This window comes from Patella vulgata, chromosome 7, assembly GCF_932274485.2.
Source record: "Patella vulgata chromosome 7, xgPatVulg1.2, whole genome shotgun sequence".
Lineage (NCBI taxonomy): Eukaryota > Metazoa > Mollusca > Gastropoda > Patellidae > Patella > Patella vulgata.
In genome coordinates this window covers 37,918,441-37,938,917 of record NC_065885.2, presented here as the reverse complement: position 1 = coordinate 37,938,917, position 20,477 = coordinate 37,918,441, and the positions used below count along the sequence as shown (strand labels likewise).

The window sequence follows — 20,477 nt, the reverse complement described above, 5'->3', positions numbered from 1 at the left end:
CTGTCACGCAGATGAGTGACCCGGATGTAGCGGTCTTGAGCCTGGGTTGTAACGCGTTGTGGACCAGGACATAGACGGTCACATGTTGATCCAGTAACTCGAACACGTTCCACCAACCTTACAATAGTGGACTGATGACAATTGAAGTGTCTTGCAATAGCACGTGTAGACATGCCAGCCCTGGACATTCCCATGGCTTCATTCCTTTGATTTTCAGTAAGTCTCGGCATCTCTAGCTCGATTCCTTCACACGTCCAACAACAAATTACGACAGATTGACGTTTCACAGTTCATGTACTGCACATTAAGTTGAAAACATGCTTTTAAAGGGCTCAAACACAATGCTGCATGTGAATATTGGGTTTTTCATGTGTATCTCGTGCAATTTTTTTTTTGTGCACACGGGCCGATATTTTTTGCGTTTGGGAGCATTGTGTGAAACAATAGTTCATAGTATTGCATAATATTATACATACAAAACCACCTAGTAATAAAATATTTGGGAAAAAAAGTGATGCGTTTTCCATGGCGCTCAGTATATATATATAATGTATACATATATTTTTAATGTATAAATTTCTATCTCTTTTCTATCTTATTAATGTACATATGTTCTCATTGTTTAAATTTAAAGGGCAAAATGTAAGAAGGGTCATTGGCCTACATGTAATTTTCAACCCTTTTGAAATAAAGTATTTATTTTTATTATTATTATTATTAGGGCTCTACGTACCAGTAGATTGTTTAGAGAATTTATTGAACCAAGCAAGAGCTTAGGGAAACACAGAGAATGATTCCCTAAACGCCAAGGGCCCTAGGACATGACCTGATTCCCTGTGCCATAATGGGGCCCTGACCATGAATAATTAGCATCTTAGCATTGATCAAAACAGGGGGAAATTGGAAATGAAATGATATGGGGTTTAACGTCCTACTGTTTTGCTCCGAACTGGGCTAATTGGCTCATGGCTAACTCAGAGGCGGATCCAGAGGGGGGGGGGGGGGGTTGGGGGGTCGAAACCCCCCCTGCTCGGCTACATAAATTTTTTTGTAAATCAACACTTTTTATGAGAAAGGTTTCTCGGCCGTGTGCTTTATCCTTTATCGTCAGATTTGGGACAGGATGGGCACTCAAAGCACGAGATAATGATATAGACATTATGTGATATCACAATTAATGCTTTGCATCCATGAAATTGAATCACAAAGTCATTGTATTAATTCATAATAAAAATTGACGTCAAACGTGGTGTTGAATTTCTCTGTTTAAAAAGCTCAATGTGTATGTATATATGCCAAAATGACGATAGAAACCAAGCGGGAGGGGGGGGGGAGATACATTGTCTCAGGAAAATGACCCCCCCCCCCCCCTGCAAAAATTCCTGGATCCGCCCCTGTAACTTCAACTGAAAAGGACATGTATACATTCATCTTTTTTAGTTTTTTATGTTTGTTCTCTAGAGGGGTGCACCCCCTCCACTCCACGTGCACCCCCTGCACTACACATTAATTTTTAGCAATAGATGGAATGATTTATCTGAAGTTCACACACAGTATTCCACATCTAAGTTTTTATCTGTACATGGAAAGTTCACATATTGTAAGTTCATTACTTGTATAATTATAGGGATACATATATAGTCAATAGTGACGTGTGTTCAACATCAATCAAACTATAACATGATTGATATAATACATGTATATTATAACGAGTATAAATTAAACTCTAAAGCTGGATTGATAGATGGACGTGGGGCCTACACAGAAATGAAATATATCCTGGGCGTTATTAATTAATAGCAGTATAATTAAGCCTGAACTCACTTCTCGCATGCATAACTAACAATCATAAAGACTACGCCGACAACAATGCACCAATGGATATCCCTTGATTTCGGATAGTAAACATTTGGGTCGTCATGGCTTTCCAAATGATGCCATGAAACTCCATCTGGGAGCCAGAACTCTGGACTCCATAAAAATTCCTGTATTCCCCTCACTAATGTATCTGGTTTCACAAAAGCTTCCATTTCTTAATTTTTTTAGCTGTCACGCCAAACCCTTCATATGTATTTTCAGGAACAGTTCACGATACAGCAATAACACGTCCAGTCACGTGATCATAAATTAGACTGCGCTCATAGAGTTATATATTATAGAAACTATAGTCCGCACTGATCACGTGACCCCCATGACTACAACGTTAAAGGTTTGTGCCGGGACAGAGCGACGACCGCTATGTTAGTTCCGGGGAGTAAGATAAGATAAGATAAGATAAGATAAGATTTTATTGTATCATAACACCCATTTCAGGCCGCATACAATTCATATACATGACATAAGTAAGATGACAAAAAATAAATAGCAATATACATATATATATTTATAAGAATACTAAACATAAAATACATAGGTTCATGTTAAAAGTGAAAATATCTATCAGAAACATTACTTCAAAAATGTATAGATGTCAAAAGGATAAAAAAAATAAAATGTGAAGTTTTGCCTTGTAATACCTTATTAGGTCGAGGCTTGATTTCTACGTTGAAATGCTTTATATATATAATGGCATACACTCACAGAAACTGAAGGGGGAGGGTCAAATAGATTTTCAAACGTTATGGCCAAATTGTTGTTACTGAATGTAGCAGAAAGAATATTTAGCCTAAGAGATTGATAGTGTGGACATTCAATTAAGAAGTAAAATTCGGTTTCTGCTTTAGAGAGGGAACAGAGTGCACATAGTCTCATATCAGGGGGACGTTCTTGTACCGGCCCCTCTCTATTTCTAGTTTATGGGAACTCAATCGTAGTGCGGTCATAGCAGACTTGAAGTTTTTATTGTGTACATGAAGCAAATAATTAGCTGGATAGTCTATAGTAGGTTTTACAGTGCCGTAAGTTCTAAGTTTTGAATTGCCAGAAATATATTCGGTTTTATAAATAGTATTGAATTGGGACCTTATGGCCGTTTGAATGTTAGATTTTGAAAGTTGCAAGGGAGATAAGTTGAACTGGTCCATGAGGGAGGATATTGCTGCTGACCATGATAATTTGGGATTTGATTTGCCTATTTCTACATCTTCCACATATGCGGCGGATAGTAAAGGATTTGTACGTTTTATGTCGGGTGTATTTAATCTTTTATAAAATAGCAACATTCGTTGGTAAATATCAGTTTGAATTGGGAAGATACCTAGTTCAGCCAATGATCCTATGTTTGATGATTTTCTTGGTTGGAGTAAAATGGTTTTGCAAGTTTTTATTGCGATTTTATTATGCTCCACATAGTTCCATTTGTGTAAATTCACATTTCTGCTATGTACTATTTGCGACCCCCATACATCACAGGCATACGGAGCTATTTGTTTCACTACTGCTTCATACAGTCTTATGAGTACTTCGGTTGGCAGGTGATCATCGGTGCACACTTTCTGACGGATACCAAACCATGACCTCCTAGCCTTTTTACTTAATTCATTTATCGCACTTTTGAAGGATGCGTTATTCGTTATATAGACTCCCAAATATAGATATTCATCAGTAGTTTGGAGCAGTTGATTGTTAAAAAAGAATTTCAATTGGGATTTGTTTTTCAGACTTATCTTATTGTTATTAAAAAGCATCACTTTCGTTTTTGCAGAGTTTATATTAAATTTCCAATCAGTGCAAAAAGAGTTGAGACATACAAGACAATTTTGAAGACCGACAGATGATGTTGATAACAGAACAAGATCATCTGCAAAAAGAATATGAGATATTTCATGCGAGTCAAGATCTGGGCTGTCAAAATTAAAATTAAATGTATTTAAACAAGTTTGCAGGTCGTTTAGATATATACACTCTAAACCCGCGGACGCCTACTAGTCCATGTGACAGACCTGGGATTTTGGAACATCATTACCAATTTGATGAATAAATTCAACCATGATTTTCAGTTAGCCTGGTGGCTGAAGTGTTGGAATTTGGTTGATGGACTTCCGGGTTACTTTGCTAAATTGCATTTTGGCGGCCATCTTTAAAGATGGCCGCCGTTATTTCATTGAAATTGAGCGCATCGGGAAAAGCTTCATAACTCATGAAAAGATCGACCTATGGATATGGAATGTGGCTCACAATGTTCACAAGAAAATGCTTCTTCTGGTGCTGTATGATACTTGTTGTTGAATGAATCATATATTTTCCAAATCAACAGATTATTCTGGAAAAAGCAACCTTTTGGCATTTTTATTTTCCCAGGTTTTCATGATTTATTTTATAAGTTTACTACCAAATCCTGTTCAGAGTAATTTTAGCCAAATTATGTGTGTGGTCTTCTTAAGTTATTCAATTAGCATAAATAAATACGCCCAGTGGTCCTCCCTATACAGCTGCGGTGGCCGCAAACTCAACAAAAGTCGTAAGTAGACTGTCAAATTTAAAATGTTGAACGTCGGCGAGGCAGGGCACAAACTTAGTGAACTTTTAGCTAGTGTGTCACAATCGAAACGATATTTTGGGACGGGTTGTTTCTGTGTCAAAATTTGTCCCTAAAGACAATTTTGAGATTATGTCACTTCTGTGACGTCATTTTCGGTTGGGGTTCTGTCCGATGTCCAAAATGACCGCAAGGAAGCTAAAGATGATCCGAACAATTATAGGCCAATCTCAATTCTCCCCACAATTTCAAAGATATTCGAAAGGCACTTGAGCACTCAAATTCAAACTTATTTGGAAACCTTCAATGTTCTTTATGCTTACCAATCTGGATTTAGATCAAATCATTCATGTGCTACTGCACCGATCCGAATGACAGATAATTGGCTTGATGCTATCGATAATGTTGCGATGAGTGGTATAGTGTATCTTGATTTTAGCAAAGCATTTGATCTCATTGATCATAAGCTTATTATTGAAAAACTACATCTTTATCGATTTGATAATAATTCACAAATTTTGATTGAATCATATCTTGACTCATGGAAGCAAAAAGTCTGTTTAGGATGAATTACCTCCTCAATTACTACAGTCAAATGCGGGGTTCCACAAGGGTCGATCCTGGGTCCTCTCCTTTTCCTTATTTTTATAAATGATCTCCCACTCAATATTGAATCAAGTCAGATAGATTTGTTTGCTAATGACAGTACCCTGCATTGTTCACACAAAGATATTTAATCCATCGCCAATAATCTCCAAAATTATCTCTATTTGGTTGCTAAATGGTGTGAAAACAATGGGATGGTAATCAATCCTTCGAAAACAAAATCAATGCCGATTTCATCAAAACACAAAAGAAATCAGAAAAACCTAACTTTATCACTCCATGGTGAGAAAATTGAGACGGTTACTACCGCAAAATTACTTGGAATTCAAATTGACCAAGACCTTAATTGGGAAGCACAGATAGCAGATATGTCTAAAAAAACTTGCATCAAAAATATTTCTCCTAAATAAGATAAAAGATCATTTACCTTACGAGACAGGAATTTTGTTTTATAACAGTTACATACTACCAATATTTGATTATTGCTCTATTCTTTTAAAATTACAAAAGAGGGCAGCAAGAACTATTCTTGATGCACCGATTGAAACTCCGTCCACCTCTTTATTTACTAAACTCGGTTGGCTTACCCTTACACAGAGGATTCTTTACAATAAAATTGTCTTAGCATTCAAAATTATTACATTTAATACTCCACTTTATCTAAATTTCTATTTTATTGAAAAATCTCTTGTTTTTAACTTGCAACTGCATTCTATTTTATTTTGTGTGTAATTATAGTGTTCTTCCTATTTTCTACTTGTATAATGTATATGTTTTGAAGTTTGGGAGTGACTTATCAAACTCCCCACTTTAAAATGCTATTGCATTTCTAATGATTTTAAATTTATCCTGATATTACATGTATATATGTCTTTGTAGCTTAGGAGGGACCTATGGAAGATTAGTTTTTTTGCAAACTAAATACGTTGCCTCATTAAATAAAGTTTTTATTATTATTATTATTATTATTATAGTATCATGCAAGGTAGGGCTTGTGATATATCATGTATAGGGTTTTCGTAGCCACTGAATTTAAAATTAAATTATTTATTGGAATTTTCGATGAAACGGAAAGGTTTGTTCCGTACAGGTATTAGCTTAGAAGGGACAAATACAATTTGTAGACCAGATATTTGATGTTAGTGAACCCATTTTTCTAGGACACCTGTTTCACACAAAATCTTATTTTCTATCCAGACGAACCTTCAGTATAATAATCTATATGCATACAAAGTTTATGAAAATACACATTCAAGCAGCATTTAATATGGTCTACCACCTGTAGAACACTCCCTTCAACTTAAAAATAAATTGTTTATTGGAATTTTCGATTAAACGTAAACTTTCTGTAAAATGTAAAATACTCGACTAATATACCAGTTGTAACATGTTTAACATCATATCTTTCCACGCGAATTAACAATAAATTGTTCATTCGATAAAACGGAAACATTTTTTATACTTGTAAAATAAATACCTATTGTGTATATGATACGTTGAAGTCTACCATGTAATACGGAAATTTGCAACACGTTTATAAGCACCATATCTTTCTACATGAACTAACAATAAATTGTCCATTGGATAAAAAGGAGACATTTTTTTTTATATATATAACTGTAAAATAATATATGAATTATCGTTTTAACATCATATCTTTTGCCTCCCTTTTCAGGGATGGACACTTAAAAGGAGTATGGTAGTTTCGGGGGTCCCTAAATTAGTCAATGTTCTCGCGTAGTTATGAATTTATGTCGTTTTTGATGAATTATTAAGATATATGCATAAGCTAAAAACACCAGGATATACTCTAGAAAGTACCATTTAAATTACAGTCAGTTTTTTCAAAAGAAATTTCGAGCCTGGTTGTAGAGAACCCCGTCGTTCACCTCACGGAGCAAAGATAAGCCTGTCCTATCCTAGGTATCATATGTGTAATTTTATGTCAACTTCACAATTGTCAGTATAAATATAACATTTACTTGACAATTATCACAATTTTCATCTGGCCTTAAAACATTTTAATTGGATTTGTGTTCCTGGTGTTATAAGCTTTCCAAATATGTATAGTTTGTTTAATAGGGAGGACCTTGTAGCGGAACTGTGTTTCTAAGCAAGCTAAAAATTTTGGTTGCAGGCCTACTAGACTATACGACAAAAGTTGCCGGGCATAGAGGCGTTAATGTAAAAACGGACCACATTACCATTTCTGAACGAATAAGAGATCTTAAATTCTTAACAACTGGATATATCAAATAATTCTCAATACGGCTTAAAATGGTGCAAAGGCATAGTAGATGAAATTAAAATGACTCACTATTTTGGTGAAATGTCTTGTGATCTGTGAGATACAAAATAATCAATTCCATATTATGCCCCATTGTATTGTTTATGGGGTGTGTGTGTGTGTGTGGGGGGGGGGGGGGGTCGCATAGGATGTGTCATTTTTAGCAGTATCATTAACATCATTTTCAGCATCATTTTTGAGTTTTTATTCATGTTCAGTGACTCTGAAAACCTTATAAAAGAGACATTATAAGCTATATAAAACAGTCATTCATGTTATGGAAATTCTGACCGCCATTTTGAATTTTCCCCATCTTTGATTTTTAAAACTCTTTGTTTAGATTAAACAAACATTGTGCAAGAGCTAAATCTGCCTATTGCAGTTCTTTCTTTAGGCCTGAAATGTTTTCTAAATTATTATTTAGACATTAATTAACTGACCCAGGCCATAATCAACTCTCGATGGCATCGGATTTCTCCGATATTAAATAAATTAGAACGTATCAGTCATATTTTGATTTAATCTAAAAATGGAGGAGCGAAACTTAGCTTTGAGCAACCAGTACAGTGGTTGAAATTATTGCACGTGTCTTGTCAAACCTTCAAAGGCTAATATCTTCGCTCGCAATAAAGTAATTTGAATGAAATTGTCAAATTATTCATTTTACATTATCTATTTTCGAACTATTGTAGCAAGAATGGCTAGCTCTTTATCTAAATCTTACGTAATGAATCTTTAATTGTAAGCTCATTGGATAGTACATGTCATATCAAACAATGAAATGACTATTATCTGACATATTCGCCATTTTAGGAAATTTGTCGCCATTTTGAATTTCAGCCATCTTGGATCTGGGACACTCATATTTGAGATTATTTTTTATGATCAATGTTTCTGATATCTATTCAATCACTTAAGTTGACCAAACAGATAATTTGGCTTATATGGGTCTGAACACGATTTGTTAGTAAACATACGAACAGACATGAAAAACAAAATCGAAAATGTTGCTTTTTTCAGATTAATCTTTTATTTTAAAACTGATAGTATTGATTAAACAACATATATCATATACCACCAGATGCAGAATTATATTATGAACATTTTGAGATATATTACATATCCATATAGGTGAAACTGTTGAGGAGTTATGAAGGCTTCCCCGACTCGCACTATTTCAAATAAGAAAAAAAACGGCGGCCATTTTTTTTAAAGATGGCCGCCAAACTGACATTTGGCAAAGTGACCCGGAAGTCCATCAACCAATTTTGGACACTTTAGACCTAAGGCTAACTGAAAATCATAGTTAAACCAATTCATCAAATTGGTAATGAATATCTGCCTGTCGCATGGACTATACGGACGCCTTTACAGAACGCTAAAATGAAACAAATTTTGAACGCGTCCAACAGGATGAGTATTCAGATTTATACGTCTGGCATTCAGCACAGAACACATAATGTTCTTAACAAAGTAATACTAAACGTTCAAATTCGAACTGATGTATACGTCTGCCGTTCAGCACAGAACACATAATGTTCTTAACAAAGTAATACTAAGCGTTCAGATCCGAACACTGGACGCGTTCCGTAATGAACGCAAAAATGAAACAGATTTTGAACACTTGAACGCGTTCATTTGCTGTTTGCTAACACTAAGTGTTCAGATTCATTGTACTGGATTAACTGTATATATATAAAGCCACAATGAGCGAAAGAAAATTAGTCGATTTCCATATCTTACAAAATGTTCTGGGCAAAAAGAGAAAAATAAACATATATATGAATTTAAAGGTTTTATTTAGCCCCAAAACAGTTTATTTTACATGTTATCATGATTTTAAATAAAAATCCAACGGACGGTATTTTCTGTTCTTGGTACTTATAAATGTAGCTGTCCTCCCTTATGAGTGACCTCTCAATTTCTGAACTGTCATATTCCTGAAATTAGGAAAAACGAAAGTCTAAATAAAAAAAACAAAAATACATTTTATTGTGGCTGACAGTTAAGGCAGGTATCCACCTAGAGCAACAGCAACATCGACAACCAAATGAAGCTGTGCACGTTAGAACGACATGTCATAAACCAGTAGAGTGCCCAGCTCTGTGTAGGGGTTGGGGAGGGGGGCAAAGGGAGCCATTAATCACGATCCCCATCCGCACTGCCAGTGGACACCCAGCATACAAAAAAAATAATAAATTTATTTGTTATTATTAAGTTCTTGGTTAAGCATTCTTAAACAAATAGGTTTCTTTTTTTTAAATGTTTTCTTTTTTTTTTCTTTTACCTTCTTTTGTCCGAGTATTTTAATGCTGGCTAAGCCAGAAGTTCCCTGGACTCTCAAGGCCCTGCATTTCATCGTTTGTACCGCAACACAATGACAATATCCGTTCCGTATTGCTGGCCAAACAGTAATTTGAAAATATTGTACAGAAAATGAATTTTGTCAGTGCATCAAGAATTAAACTTACATCAATTACTTGCACAATGGATTCTTTTTTCATCGCACCGTTTTGAGTTTCGATCTCAATAAAGTTGATGACAAAAAGGCCCGTCATTCACCTTACACCTGAAAAATGTGATTCGAAATTTAAATGTAAATACTTTTTAAAAAATGAAAAAAAGTTTCATTGAATCAGTACATTGAACTAAAAGCTGTAAACGAAATTTTCTGCAGGCATAGTATCACTGATGTACAGAAATACTTTACCAGTTTTATTTAGCAGAAGCTTAAAGTGCACCGTATTCGGAAATTGTGTTGTTTTTTTTAATCTACTCCTTATAAAATTCTTCGATGTTAATCTTCTTCATGGGCGGTGATGGAACATGCTAGACCTAATACTGTAATAGTAGACCCCTACCGCTATAAAAATGACCAAATGCATCAATACTAAATACTCATTACTGATAACTGTAAATAACGCGTGTGTGTGTTTGTTGAGGGGAGGAATGGGGGTAAAAATAAAAAGCTGAAACAACAAACAGTTTGTGTTCTTCTTCTGAACACGAGGTGTTCTTCTTCTGAACACGTGGTGTTCGAAACAGCACTCGCGTGACGTATAACTAGAAGGGAGATAAGTATGTGTCCAACCTTATACGTTATAGTCTACAGTCAGCTTCCCCTTTCTTTAAGGATATTTTAAAATTAGACCCACCTGTTCTAACACTCTTAAAAATGTCCGCGTTCCTCTATTCATAACAATAAAATACATAACTAAAGAAATTTGCCTTCAGTTAGAGACGTCTTACTCTTTGAGACGCCAAGGGCCCAAGAGAGCAGTAACGGTTGAAATGATTAACAGTAAATCAAAATACTCAAGGAGGAAAATAAAACTAAATTTTCTATTGCAAAACTTACCGTTAACAAAGTGTCTATGCTGAAATTCATCATTGTACACTGATTAGTGATTCGGAGCTGGATTTAATGTCTTACATCAAAATACGTACAATGGCGTCCTAGGTCGTCTTTGAAAGTGTGCACGTGACTCTTAACGCATGGGCATGTTTGTGTGAACGGTGTGGGTGTTTGTCTTAACGCCAGGCGTTGGGGCAAACAAATACAACGTTCACACAAACATGACCTTTAAAAGCGTGTTCGCAACTCTCATTCGAAAGCTTTTAATGGTATTGCTTCGACGGAGATTATGTTGATAGGCTACCCCAATGGACGTATATTAACGTCATTGGGCTGCCTTTTGTAAAAAAAAAAAAAAAATAATCCTTTATTTAAAAAACAAATAAAACTATATCTGGTTTCTTAATCAAATATTAAAACTGCCTACTTGTACTTTTAAGTGCAAGTTGGCAGTTTTAATAATTTTCTATGAATAGCTTGTTCATAGAGAAAATTTGACGGTGAATGGATGACGCAAGGTGTTCATTCTTAAAAACATCTCAAACGACGTCATGTGTTCTGTTATTAATGTTTAAACCCAAATGTGTTCACAATCGAACAGTCTGTGTTTACTAAATCACAATGAACACTCGGCGTCATAATTCCAAATCATATAAAGGACGCTCTGTGTTCCCTTTTTAATGATTGTGTTAAATAAAAAAAAACATTATGTGGGCAGATTAAAACTTCGTGTGTTTACAATCTAACGCGCTCGGACGCGCCTGGCGTCCACTGGATTTAGAGTGTATTGAATAAAGTCGGGCTAAGGACACATCCTTGTTTCACACCCAAGGATGATTCTATATTTTTTGACGGACCATCTAAGGTTTTCACAGTATAAGAGTATAGTTATACAGAGATCTAATTAGACTGAAAACTTTCCCATTGATATTATGCTGAAGTAATTTTAGCAACAAGCCCTTTCTCCAAACTGAATCAAAGGCTTTAGAGAAGTCGACGAAGCATAAGAACAAATCAGTTTTTTCCTTCTTACATTTATTAATCAAGGTTTTTAAAATAAAGACGTTATCAACAGTTCTATGATTTTTACGAAATCCGCACTGTGCATCATCTATGACATTATTATCCTCAAGGAAGTTTGTAAGTCTCTGATTTATGATTGACAAAAAGCATTTGCTTAGACAGCTAGCTAGAGCTATCCCTCTATAATTGTTGGGGTCATTCTTATCTCCTTTTTTATGAATGGGAACAATAAAGGAATTTTTCCAAGATTGGGGCAAGATCCCCGTTGAAAGAATTAGATTAAATAATTTCAAGTAGTGATCTAACATGATTTCCTGTGACATGAGTAGCATTTCATTTAGTATGAGGTCAGGCCCACCAGATTTGTTTCTTTTAAGGCTCGAAAAGGCTGTTCTCACTTCATCGGCAGAGACTGGGTTGTTTAGGGATGTATTTTCTGCATTAGAATCTAGCAAAGTTTTAATTAAGGTTTCCGTTTTATCATCATTAGTGGTTGGGGAGTTGTTTTGAAAAAGACTTGTGAAATGATTTTGCCAGTCATCCAGTTTAATATTACTATCTTCTGTTTGCTTATTTTGAATAAGAGAGTTCACAAGATCCCAATATTCCCTTGGATTATTAGATTCAAGTTCAGCGAGTTTTTTGAGGATAACATTTTTTTCTTGACGTTTTTTGTATTTAGTAACATTTTTGTATAATTTCTTTCTGTTCAAATAAATTTCCCTGAAATGCCTATTATGTACATTATTATTAAATTTATGCTTGGCTTCTATCATTTCTCTTTTTAACTTCTGACAGTCCTTATCAAACCATTTATGTTTCTTTTTCTTTTTCTTGACCACCACAAATCTAACACAGGCTCTAGTATTATCTATTAAGATATTGGATAAGTCTGTAGTCGCTTCTTGGATACTATTTCGATTACTTGTATAAGGGGTCATTAGAAAATTATTCAGCTTAGCTTTTGTTGAGAGTTTTTGTAGTTCTTTTAGAAAAGAAATATCCGAGTCTGGTTTCCAAATAAATTTCCTTACTTTAATTTTATTTCTAGTAGTACTACCCGTTTTATAAGAGATAAGGTCAGGTTGGGATAAGGACGGTTTAGGACTCTGGGGGATCTTACATGTATTATGATATGGAGTACATGTACCAACAATATTGCACTCAATTAAGCAGTGGTCAGACATGTAGTTTAACGGAGACACCTTAAATAATTGGACATCATCAAATAGAGAGAGGCTGGTAAGAATGTAGTCCACAGTACTCTGACCATTGTAGTTTATGCAAGTGTACGAACCAAGTATATCCCCAATACACCTGCCATTAAGAATACAGATATCTGTGTTACAAATCTGAATAAGCTCTCTACCCCAGGTATTGATTTTAGGGTCTTGGTTGTTCCTAACTTTTAAAAATTCATTATCAGGTATGTCATTAAGCAACTGTGGATATGGCTTAGTTATGCTACAAGTATCAGAATCAGGAAAATAAACATCACTTAAAACATGAGTTCTGGAATTGAAATCACCCCCTAAAATAATTTTACCTTGGCTTTTGAAACGTAATATGTCATTCTCCAATTCGTCAAAAGGATCATACTGTCTTTCTTCCATATTGGGGAGTTTTGTGGTGCGATATATACCGCGGCAATAAAGATATCTGATTTCAGATTTGAGTCGGTTTTACACAGTTTCAGCCAAATGGTATCACCATCTTTTTTGTCCCCCGCCTTTCGAAGAAAGCAGGGGACTATTAAAATGGGTTCGTCCGTCTGTCTGTCCGTCTGTCTGTCCGTCACACTTTTTGGGACACAATAACTCTCTTCCTAATTGAGCTAGAATGTTCAAACTTGGTGTATGTGTTTATTAGGTCAATGCCTTGATGGAGTTCGAAGATGAGCATTTTCCGCTTAGGGTAAGCAGAGATAAGCAATTTGATTGGTTGATGCTTTGGGACACGATAACTCTCTTCCTAATTGGGCTAGAATGTTCAAACTTGGTGTATGTGTTGATTAGGTCAATGCCGTGATGGAGTTCGAAGATGAGCATTTTCCGCTTAGGGTAAGCAGAGATAAGCAATTTGATTGGTTGATGCTTTGGGACACGATAACTTTTAATTGAGCTAGAATGTTCAAACTTGGTGTATGTGTTTATTAGGTCAATGCCTTGATGGAGTTCGAAGATGAGCATTTTCCGCTTAGGGTAAGCAGAGATAAGCAATTTGATTGGTTGATACTTTGGGGCACGATAACTCTCTTCCTAATTGAGCTAGAATGTTCAAACTTGGTGTATGTGTTGATTAGGTCAATGCCTTGATGGAGTTCGAAGATGAGCATTTTCCGCTTAGGGTAAGCAGAGATAAGCAATTTGATTGGTTGATGCTTTGGGACACGATAACTTTAGTTCTAATTAAGTGAGATTGATGAAACTTGGTGTATAGTTTCATTACAGTAATACCTTGACTAAGTTTGATAATGAGCATTTTCTGCTCAGGGTAAGCAGAGCGATACGCAATTTGATTTTTATATGTGTCCTCTAATTATTTTCCTATTTCGGCGGGGGACATCAGCCTCACTGTTGGCTTGTTATCAATAATTTGGACACTATCGCATAGTTTGGATTTAATATAAATAGAACAGTATGAACGTAAATACCCGGATGTTCACTATGTTATCGCATCAATCAATCTGTGTCAAACTGTTTTAAAATGTGCACAAATATTAAATTTTTAAATTTTCCCACCCAAATTTTTATTGTTTAATAAAAATAATAATAAAGATCCATGGACCGACTTATCTCCGGGATCCACTTTCCACAGTAAAGGTTATAGAACATTTTAATTTGACATGTCAGCGATCTCGACCGCAGTTTCTCTACGTCTACCTACTTGTACTTACCTTCGCTTTCTCTTTTAATTTTTATTAAAATATTGATCTTTTAAATTAGTGCAATGTACACAATAATTATTCCTATACAGTAAATTTGTTAAATTGTTTTAGAAATTTATGGAACTAATTAATAAAGAGTGTAGAGAAATGAATGGGTTTTTTTAAAAATAAAAGTGAACAGAAATCAATAGCCCGCAGAATTATATGTAGCCTACCGGTATTTTTATTTATTTGTTAATTATTTTATTTTAGGAAATTAGGGAATGAAAAGTGAAGAAAAATTAATAGCCTGCGTAAAATGTTGTATTTCTATTTACCGGTGTGATAGTTTGAGTTGACTCCTGGGCACTTGCGCATGTCCGAAACTGATGTTTGCCTTAACAACGAAACTATATCTACTTTCTGCAGTGCGAGTTGGTTCCTGGTCAGACAGTCCAGGAAAAAGTATATTATGTACTTGATTAGAGTTTTGTCATTAATAAACATACTCGTTATCGTGATTAGCTGTTGTTTTAGTGATGAGTAGTTACACAATCAACGGATCTAAGTTGATTGGCTTGAAATTGATACTTCTATCGTTCGTGATTTGTTGCCGTTGTTTTTTTTAGTGATTAGTCGTTCTACTAACTTCTACACACGTACGATCAGTGGAAACCCATACAAATTGATGATTGGCTTGAAGATTAAGGTCTTTGATATTTCGTGGATTCATTTATCACAAATATAAAAGTATGGAATTTTTTATTCCGATTTCTTTAACATAAATATAGATTTATTATACCATCCCATACATTCAAACATGCATGTAGACAGCCCAAATACAAGAGAGAATGTTCGCATTGTGGACGGGTATATATACTAAATAATAAAGATCGTCAATTTGCATCCTCTCGTGGTGGTAATACTGTAAATATCGGTACATAATAATCTGATTTGACCGTAAGAAAATCTTAGGGGGAATCCTATCACGAGGAGTCAATGCACACCGCGACTGTAACGGTGTGAGTTGACTCCTACAACTGCGCATGCGCCAAACGGTAATCACACACCAGGAACCATCTGAAACTGCCACACCGGTATTTATTTATTTGTTAATTATTTTAAGAAATTTGTGGAACTGAAAAAAATATTTATGAAATGAAATGGGGTTTAACGTCCACTCGACACAAACTAGGTCATTTCGGGACTAACATATGGCATATGGTGGGCAATTCCACGCTAAAGTAATACAATTAGGTGAAAAATTTAATTAGTTGATAAGTGGACAAAAATAGTGTCTTATGGTGGGAAATAATCCATATTTTGAAGAAAAATCTCAATTTGGGTGGAGACTCTTCCAATTTTTTTTTATTTGGTCTTGTGTCAAGGTTTACGTTGTATATGTCGAATTTATAATTCTATTGTATTTTCTTACTTTGTGTTTGTTTGATTATTCTGGCTCATAATGAATGATTTGGCATTAGTTAATTATCTGACAATGTATATAAACATAATATTTAAACATTAAAATATAAAAGTAATATATTTTTGTGAAGGTAACCAACATTGAAAAATATTACTATGAGAATGTACGTCCGTTACCAAATATTTACATTTTTTTTTCTCTCATTCATATTTTTATATGGAATTATTTAAAACTTCATATCTAAAGCTTTAATAACCCATTCTTACTATAATGACTGTAAAAAGAAAAGATTTGCAAACATTCTCAGAATAACTTGGGTTTTCATAGATGTACGTCCGTTACTTTTCACAGTATTTCATGTTACCAAATATTTCCATTATCTCTCTTATTCTTATTTATTGATGGAACTGTTCAAAAACTCATATTTAAAGCTAATAACATCATTCATTCTTGTTACTATGACCGTAAAAAGAAATCATTTGCCAAAATTCTCTGAATTACTTAGGGCTTCATAGATGTATGTACGTCCTTTACCAAAATTTTAGGGTAAAAATGTACGTCCGTTGCCAAAATTTTAGGGTCACAATATTTCATTCAAGGAGTAATGTTTTTAGGAAAGTAACTGCTCCATTAATTCAAAAGAGTTAACTATTATTATTATCTATAAGTCCGATTATTTGTAAGTTTACATATCTAATTGGAATCGATAGATAGAGCGCAGTCATAGAGTTATATATAGAAACTAGAGTCCGCACTGATCACGTGACAGCGTGCTGACATGGGGCCTTGTCCGCCATGTTAGTTCCGGGGAGTTGACGCTGACGACAGTGACGACCATTAGATCTTTTAAATCGTGTTTTATAATCAATATGCCAGAAAGTTGCTGCTGTTTTGGCTGCTCAAACACCCGAAAAGGGTAGTGGAATAGCGTTTCACAGGTTAGATTCTTGCCGACCAGAGGCAGAGAGATTGTGGAGCTCACAGGAGTGACAGTGTGAGATCAGTCGGCAAACCTCGGCAGATTCCGGTACTCTACGTCAAACCTCACTAAATTCACAGAGTAATCAAATCATCACTTCAATCCAAATTCAACTTCCTTTTCACTGAATCATGTCACTCCAGCCCATTTAAGGACTTACGGTTTATTTAAAACAAAAATCTATAAACCTGCTGAATATCTCTGTTTAAAACAGTTCACACTCGCTTCAAATTGGAATTGGCAGATACAAAAATGTCCCCCCAGATCTAAGAATATGCCAACAATGCTATAAAAACAAAACTGAAGAGGAAGCACATTTTTAACTAGAATGTCCATTGTATGAAAATTTACGTACCGTTCACATATACCCAAAATTTACAGATAATTATCTACCCTTAGTTTTTAGTTCCTTTAATCTACCCTATTCTCTAGAAAATCTATTTAATCCACCCAAAACAGTTGCAAAATCAGTTAGTGCGTTTGTATTTCATACATGAATCTATTATAAGAACGTAAACTGTGTAGAGCTACATGTGTCACTACCTTTCCTGATAACATTTACTGATGGGTAGGCCTACCATATACCATGTGTCATGTATGGGGCCATTATGGGGAGCCCATATGGGGCCCCAACATTTTTGCACCCAACATTATATGGGATCCATATGGGCTCAACCATATGGGTAGGATGGGGTTTGTGTGGGGTCTATATGGGAAAGTCATTTAAAATAATATGGGTGTTATATGGGGCTTGCATGTGACCTATATAGCCATGTTAAGAAATGTAATAATGGGACTCATGTGGGGTGCAAATATATGTAATATGGGACTTGCATGGGACCTATATGGCCATGTTAAGACATGTAATATGGGTACTTTATTGGACTCATGTGGGCAGTGGCGGTGCCAGCTGTCGGTGATTGGCGGGGCAAAGCTGGGGCAAAGTTCAAGGTTAAGGGGGCAAAGTTTGCCGGAAATGCAGCCTGGCAGTATTTCACGCACTGATCGTTGAGGTAATGTGTCAAACGAACTGACTTGCGAATCTCGACGAAGCGTCAAAGTAGGGAGGGCAGACCAGATTAATGGGGGGAAGAAAATGCACCACTGCCCCCCCCCCCCGCCCTCTTAGTGCCGCCACTGCATGTGGGGTGCAAATAAATGTAATATGGGACTCATATAGGATCTTTGTGGATATGCCATGATATGTAATACGGTCCCTCTATGGGATTCATATATTGGTCTCTCATTTAAATGATAATTAAAGCACAAAGCAATTTGAACAGAGTTTCTTTAGACTACAAATTATAGTTGAACTAAGACTAATTTAATACAAGTATCTTCTGATGTATGGTCATTTTCTATTACATGCTACGTAACACTATTTTAATGAATATCAAGTGTGTTACCCTGCTCTATGTAACTTTGACGAATTCTCTAGTTATTTAAGCATGGTAAAAACAATTACCAAATAAGTCTAATAAAATAACAAAACTATTTATTTGGTTTCATGTTTTAATTCGTTGGGATCTCCCACCATCCCGTCCCTTGAATTTGTCAGGAAACGACTAACTGCGGCTCCGATTTTCTTGTTTGTGGTATTTACAAAAATTGGATTTATTCTGACTGGCTCTGTAATTCAAAAGGAAAGCACATTAGGTCTGTTGATGTGCAACCTGACAAAGCAACACAACTCTTCCCATATTAGCCTACTCCCCCCCCCCTTAGACCACAAAACACGTACAATTCAAATCTAAATTGCACCTGAAATATGCAGAGGGTTCAAAAAGACTTAGAAGATATTTTGGTGAGAGATTGTAAAAACATTAAAATAAACCCCATCGTACCAGAACTATTATTTTCATCGTGGATATGTATTTATTTCAAACAATGATGTATCATCAATATTACTACTAAAAACAATGGGTAGCTGTAGCATGTGCCCCAAATTCACGTTTGCCTTTTTATCCTGTCCAGTCCAGTTGTAAAGGGGTTGTACATAAGTGACAATGAGATTCTTCATGATGTTGTTAACGGTGGACACCTAATCGTCCAAGTCGGTTTATCTTAAACAGAACGAAAAAATGATCAAATACGTAAGTGCACTGTATATTACCAGCAAAAAATCTGCATATCGATATTATGTAAAGTTATCGAACGAAACTATTTCTTTCATAAATTCACAGTTATTTTAATGGGAGTTGTTACGTCTTAAAACATGCAAGCCCAAGCAGCTTCATCATCCTGATCATAAATGAAAATGCTTATAGTTTGTTGTTTTTTGTGAAAAAAGGGCACCCCTCAAAAGCATATATCTGTCAGTGTTGTTCTAACAAACCTATATCAACAAATTTGACTCTTTGTAACTTTTTTTTTTGGGAGGGGGGGGGGGCATACTAATATATGTGACTGTCGTTTGTTGGTCTGTTCAAGGTTGGTAGCTACCAAGGTTGTCGCCGAGGCTGAATATTTTGTGTTTAGGGGTAGCTCTGACCGGGGAGTAACTACCGCGTTCGCTTTCGGAGTTTATCAGTTATAATGTCATTTTTATTTCGTTGTACAGCTGATAAAACTTTTCGACATTTTGTCCAGCGAGAGCAAGAAACATATTTTGCCATGACACACAATAATACAGCTTTTGTGTTATAAGATGAAAATGTAAATAGTCACCTTCTTTGAAATGACATCTTTCTTGTTCCAGAGTTTACCAATATTTTCAAAATAACTGAAAAAAAAGAACCATCTATTCAAATCCATCTTCATACTATTGCAAAACTTTTATATAAGTACTTTCATGCAATGTACATATAATATAGGTATATATCCACACATAATGATTAAGTCGATTAAGTAAGATATATTTATTTATAAGTCAAAAGACAAATTTTCAAAATATAGAAACTTTAAAAACTTTCATTTAATTTTATTTTGTCGAAAAGTTGAGTGATACTCCCAAAACCATTAAGCATATTATTGTATAGGAAGGATGGGGCAAATTTACCTTTGAATAAATTTTGTGAACTGATTGCAGAGATGTGTACCACTTTTACATACTTCTGTAATTCAGAATCTAAAATTAAGCCAATGACCAAACAGACTTCAAGAGACTAAATTGGTTGTTAAGGATGACTCGCTGACAGGTATTCACGGTTGACTTGATGACCGCCTCTGCAGTTTGGTTAGGTATTATATAATTTGAGTACAGAATCTGCTATAGTCATTAAATTCTAACTAACAAGATACCTACCAGACAGGCTGTATTCACAATAAACTTTAGTAAAAACCGGTCCTGAATTCTTTGACTTGTTTTAAAAAGAATAATGTATTAGCGATTCTTTTGCTTTAAAGCTCTACAAAGACTTTTTCTTAAAATGAAAATATGTATCACAATTTCATTCATAAACAAACTCTATTTTTTATTCATGATAAACTTGCTATAGTTTGTGATAAGAAGAATTCTGCTGCAATCTGTTTAATCTCTGCAAAGTACATATTAGTGCATCACTGAATTCTATAGTAAG

General features: G+C 35.1%; 1 protein-coding gene and 1 long non-coding RNA gene across 5 annotated transcripts in view; both read right to left on the bottom strand.

Moving 5' to 3' along the window:
• LOC126828723 (ceramide synthase 3) overlaps window positions 1–2,101 on the bottom strand; it is a 48,546-nt gene extending 46,445 nt beyond the window's left edge. For all 4 annotated transcript variants that reach the window (XR_007683212.2, XR_007683213.2, XR_007683214.2 and 1 more), the window contains exon 1: window positions 1,825–2,101. Coding sequence is in view for 1 of the 4 variants with exons in the window: in XM_050558693.2 (XP_050414650.1) it covers window positions 1,825–2,030 (206 nt within the window). In the remaining 3 variants the exon portion in view is untranslated. The remainder of the gene's footprint in view (window positions 1–1,824) is intronic.
• Window positions 2,102–18,489: 16,388 nt separating this feature from the next.
• LOC126828749 (uncharacterized) lies at window positions 18,490–20,006 on the bottom strand. Its single transcript, XR_007683226.2, has 3 exons — window positions 19,958–20,006; window positions 19,627–19,681; window positions 18,490–18,588 (listed from the first exon to the last, which is right to left on the bottom strand). It is a non-coding gene; the product is annotated as an uncharacterized LOC126828749 (long non-coding RNA).
• Between the last annotated feature and the right edge of the window lie 471 nt (window positions 20,007–20,477).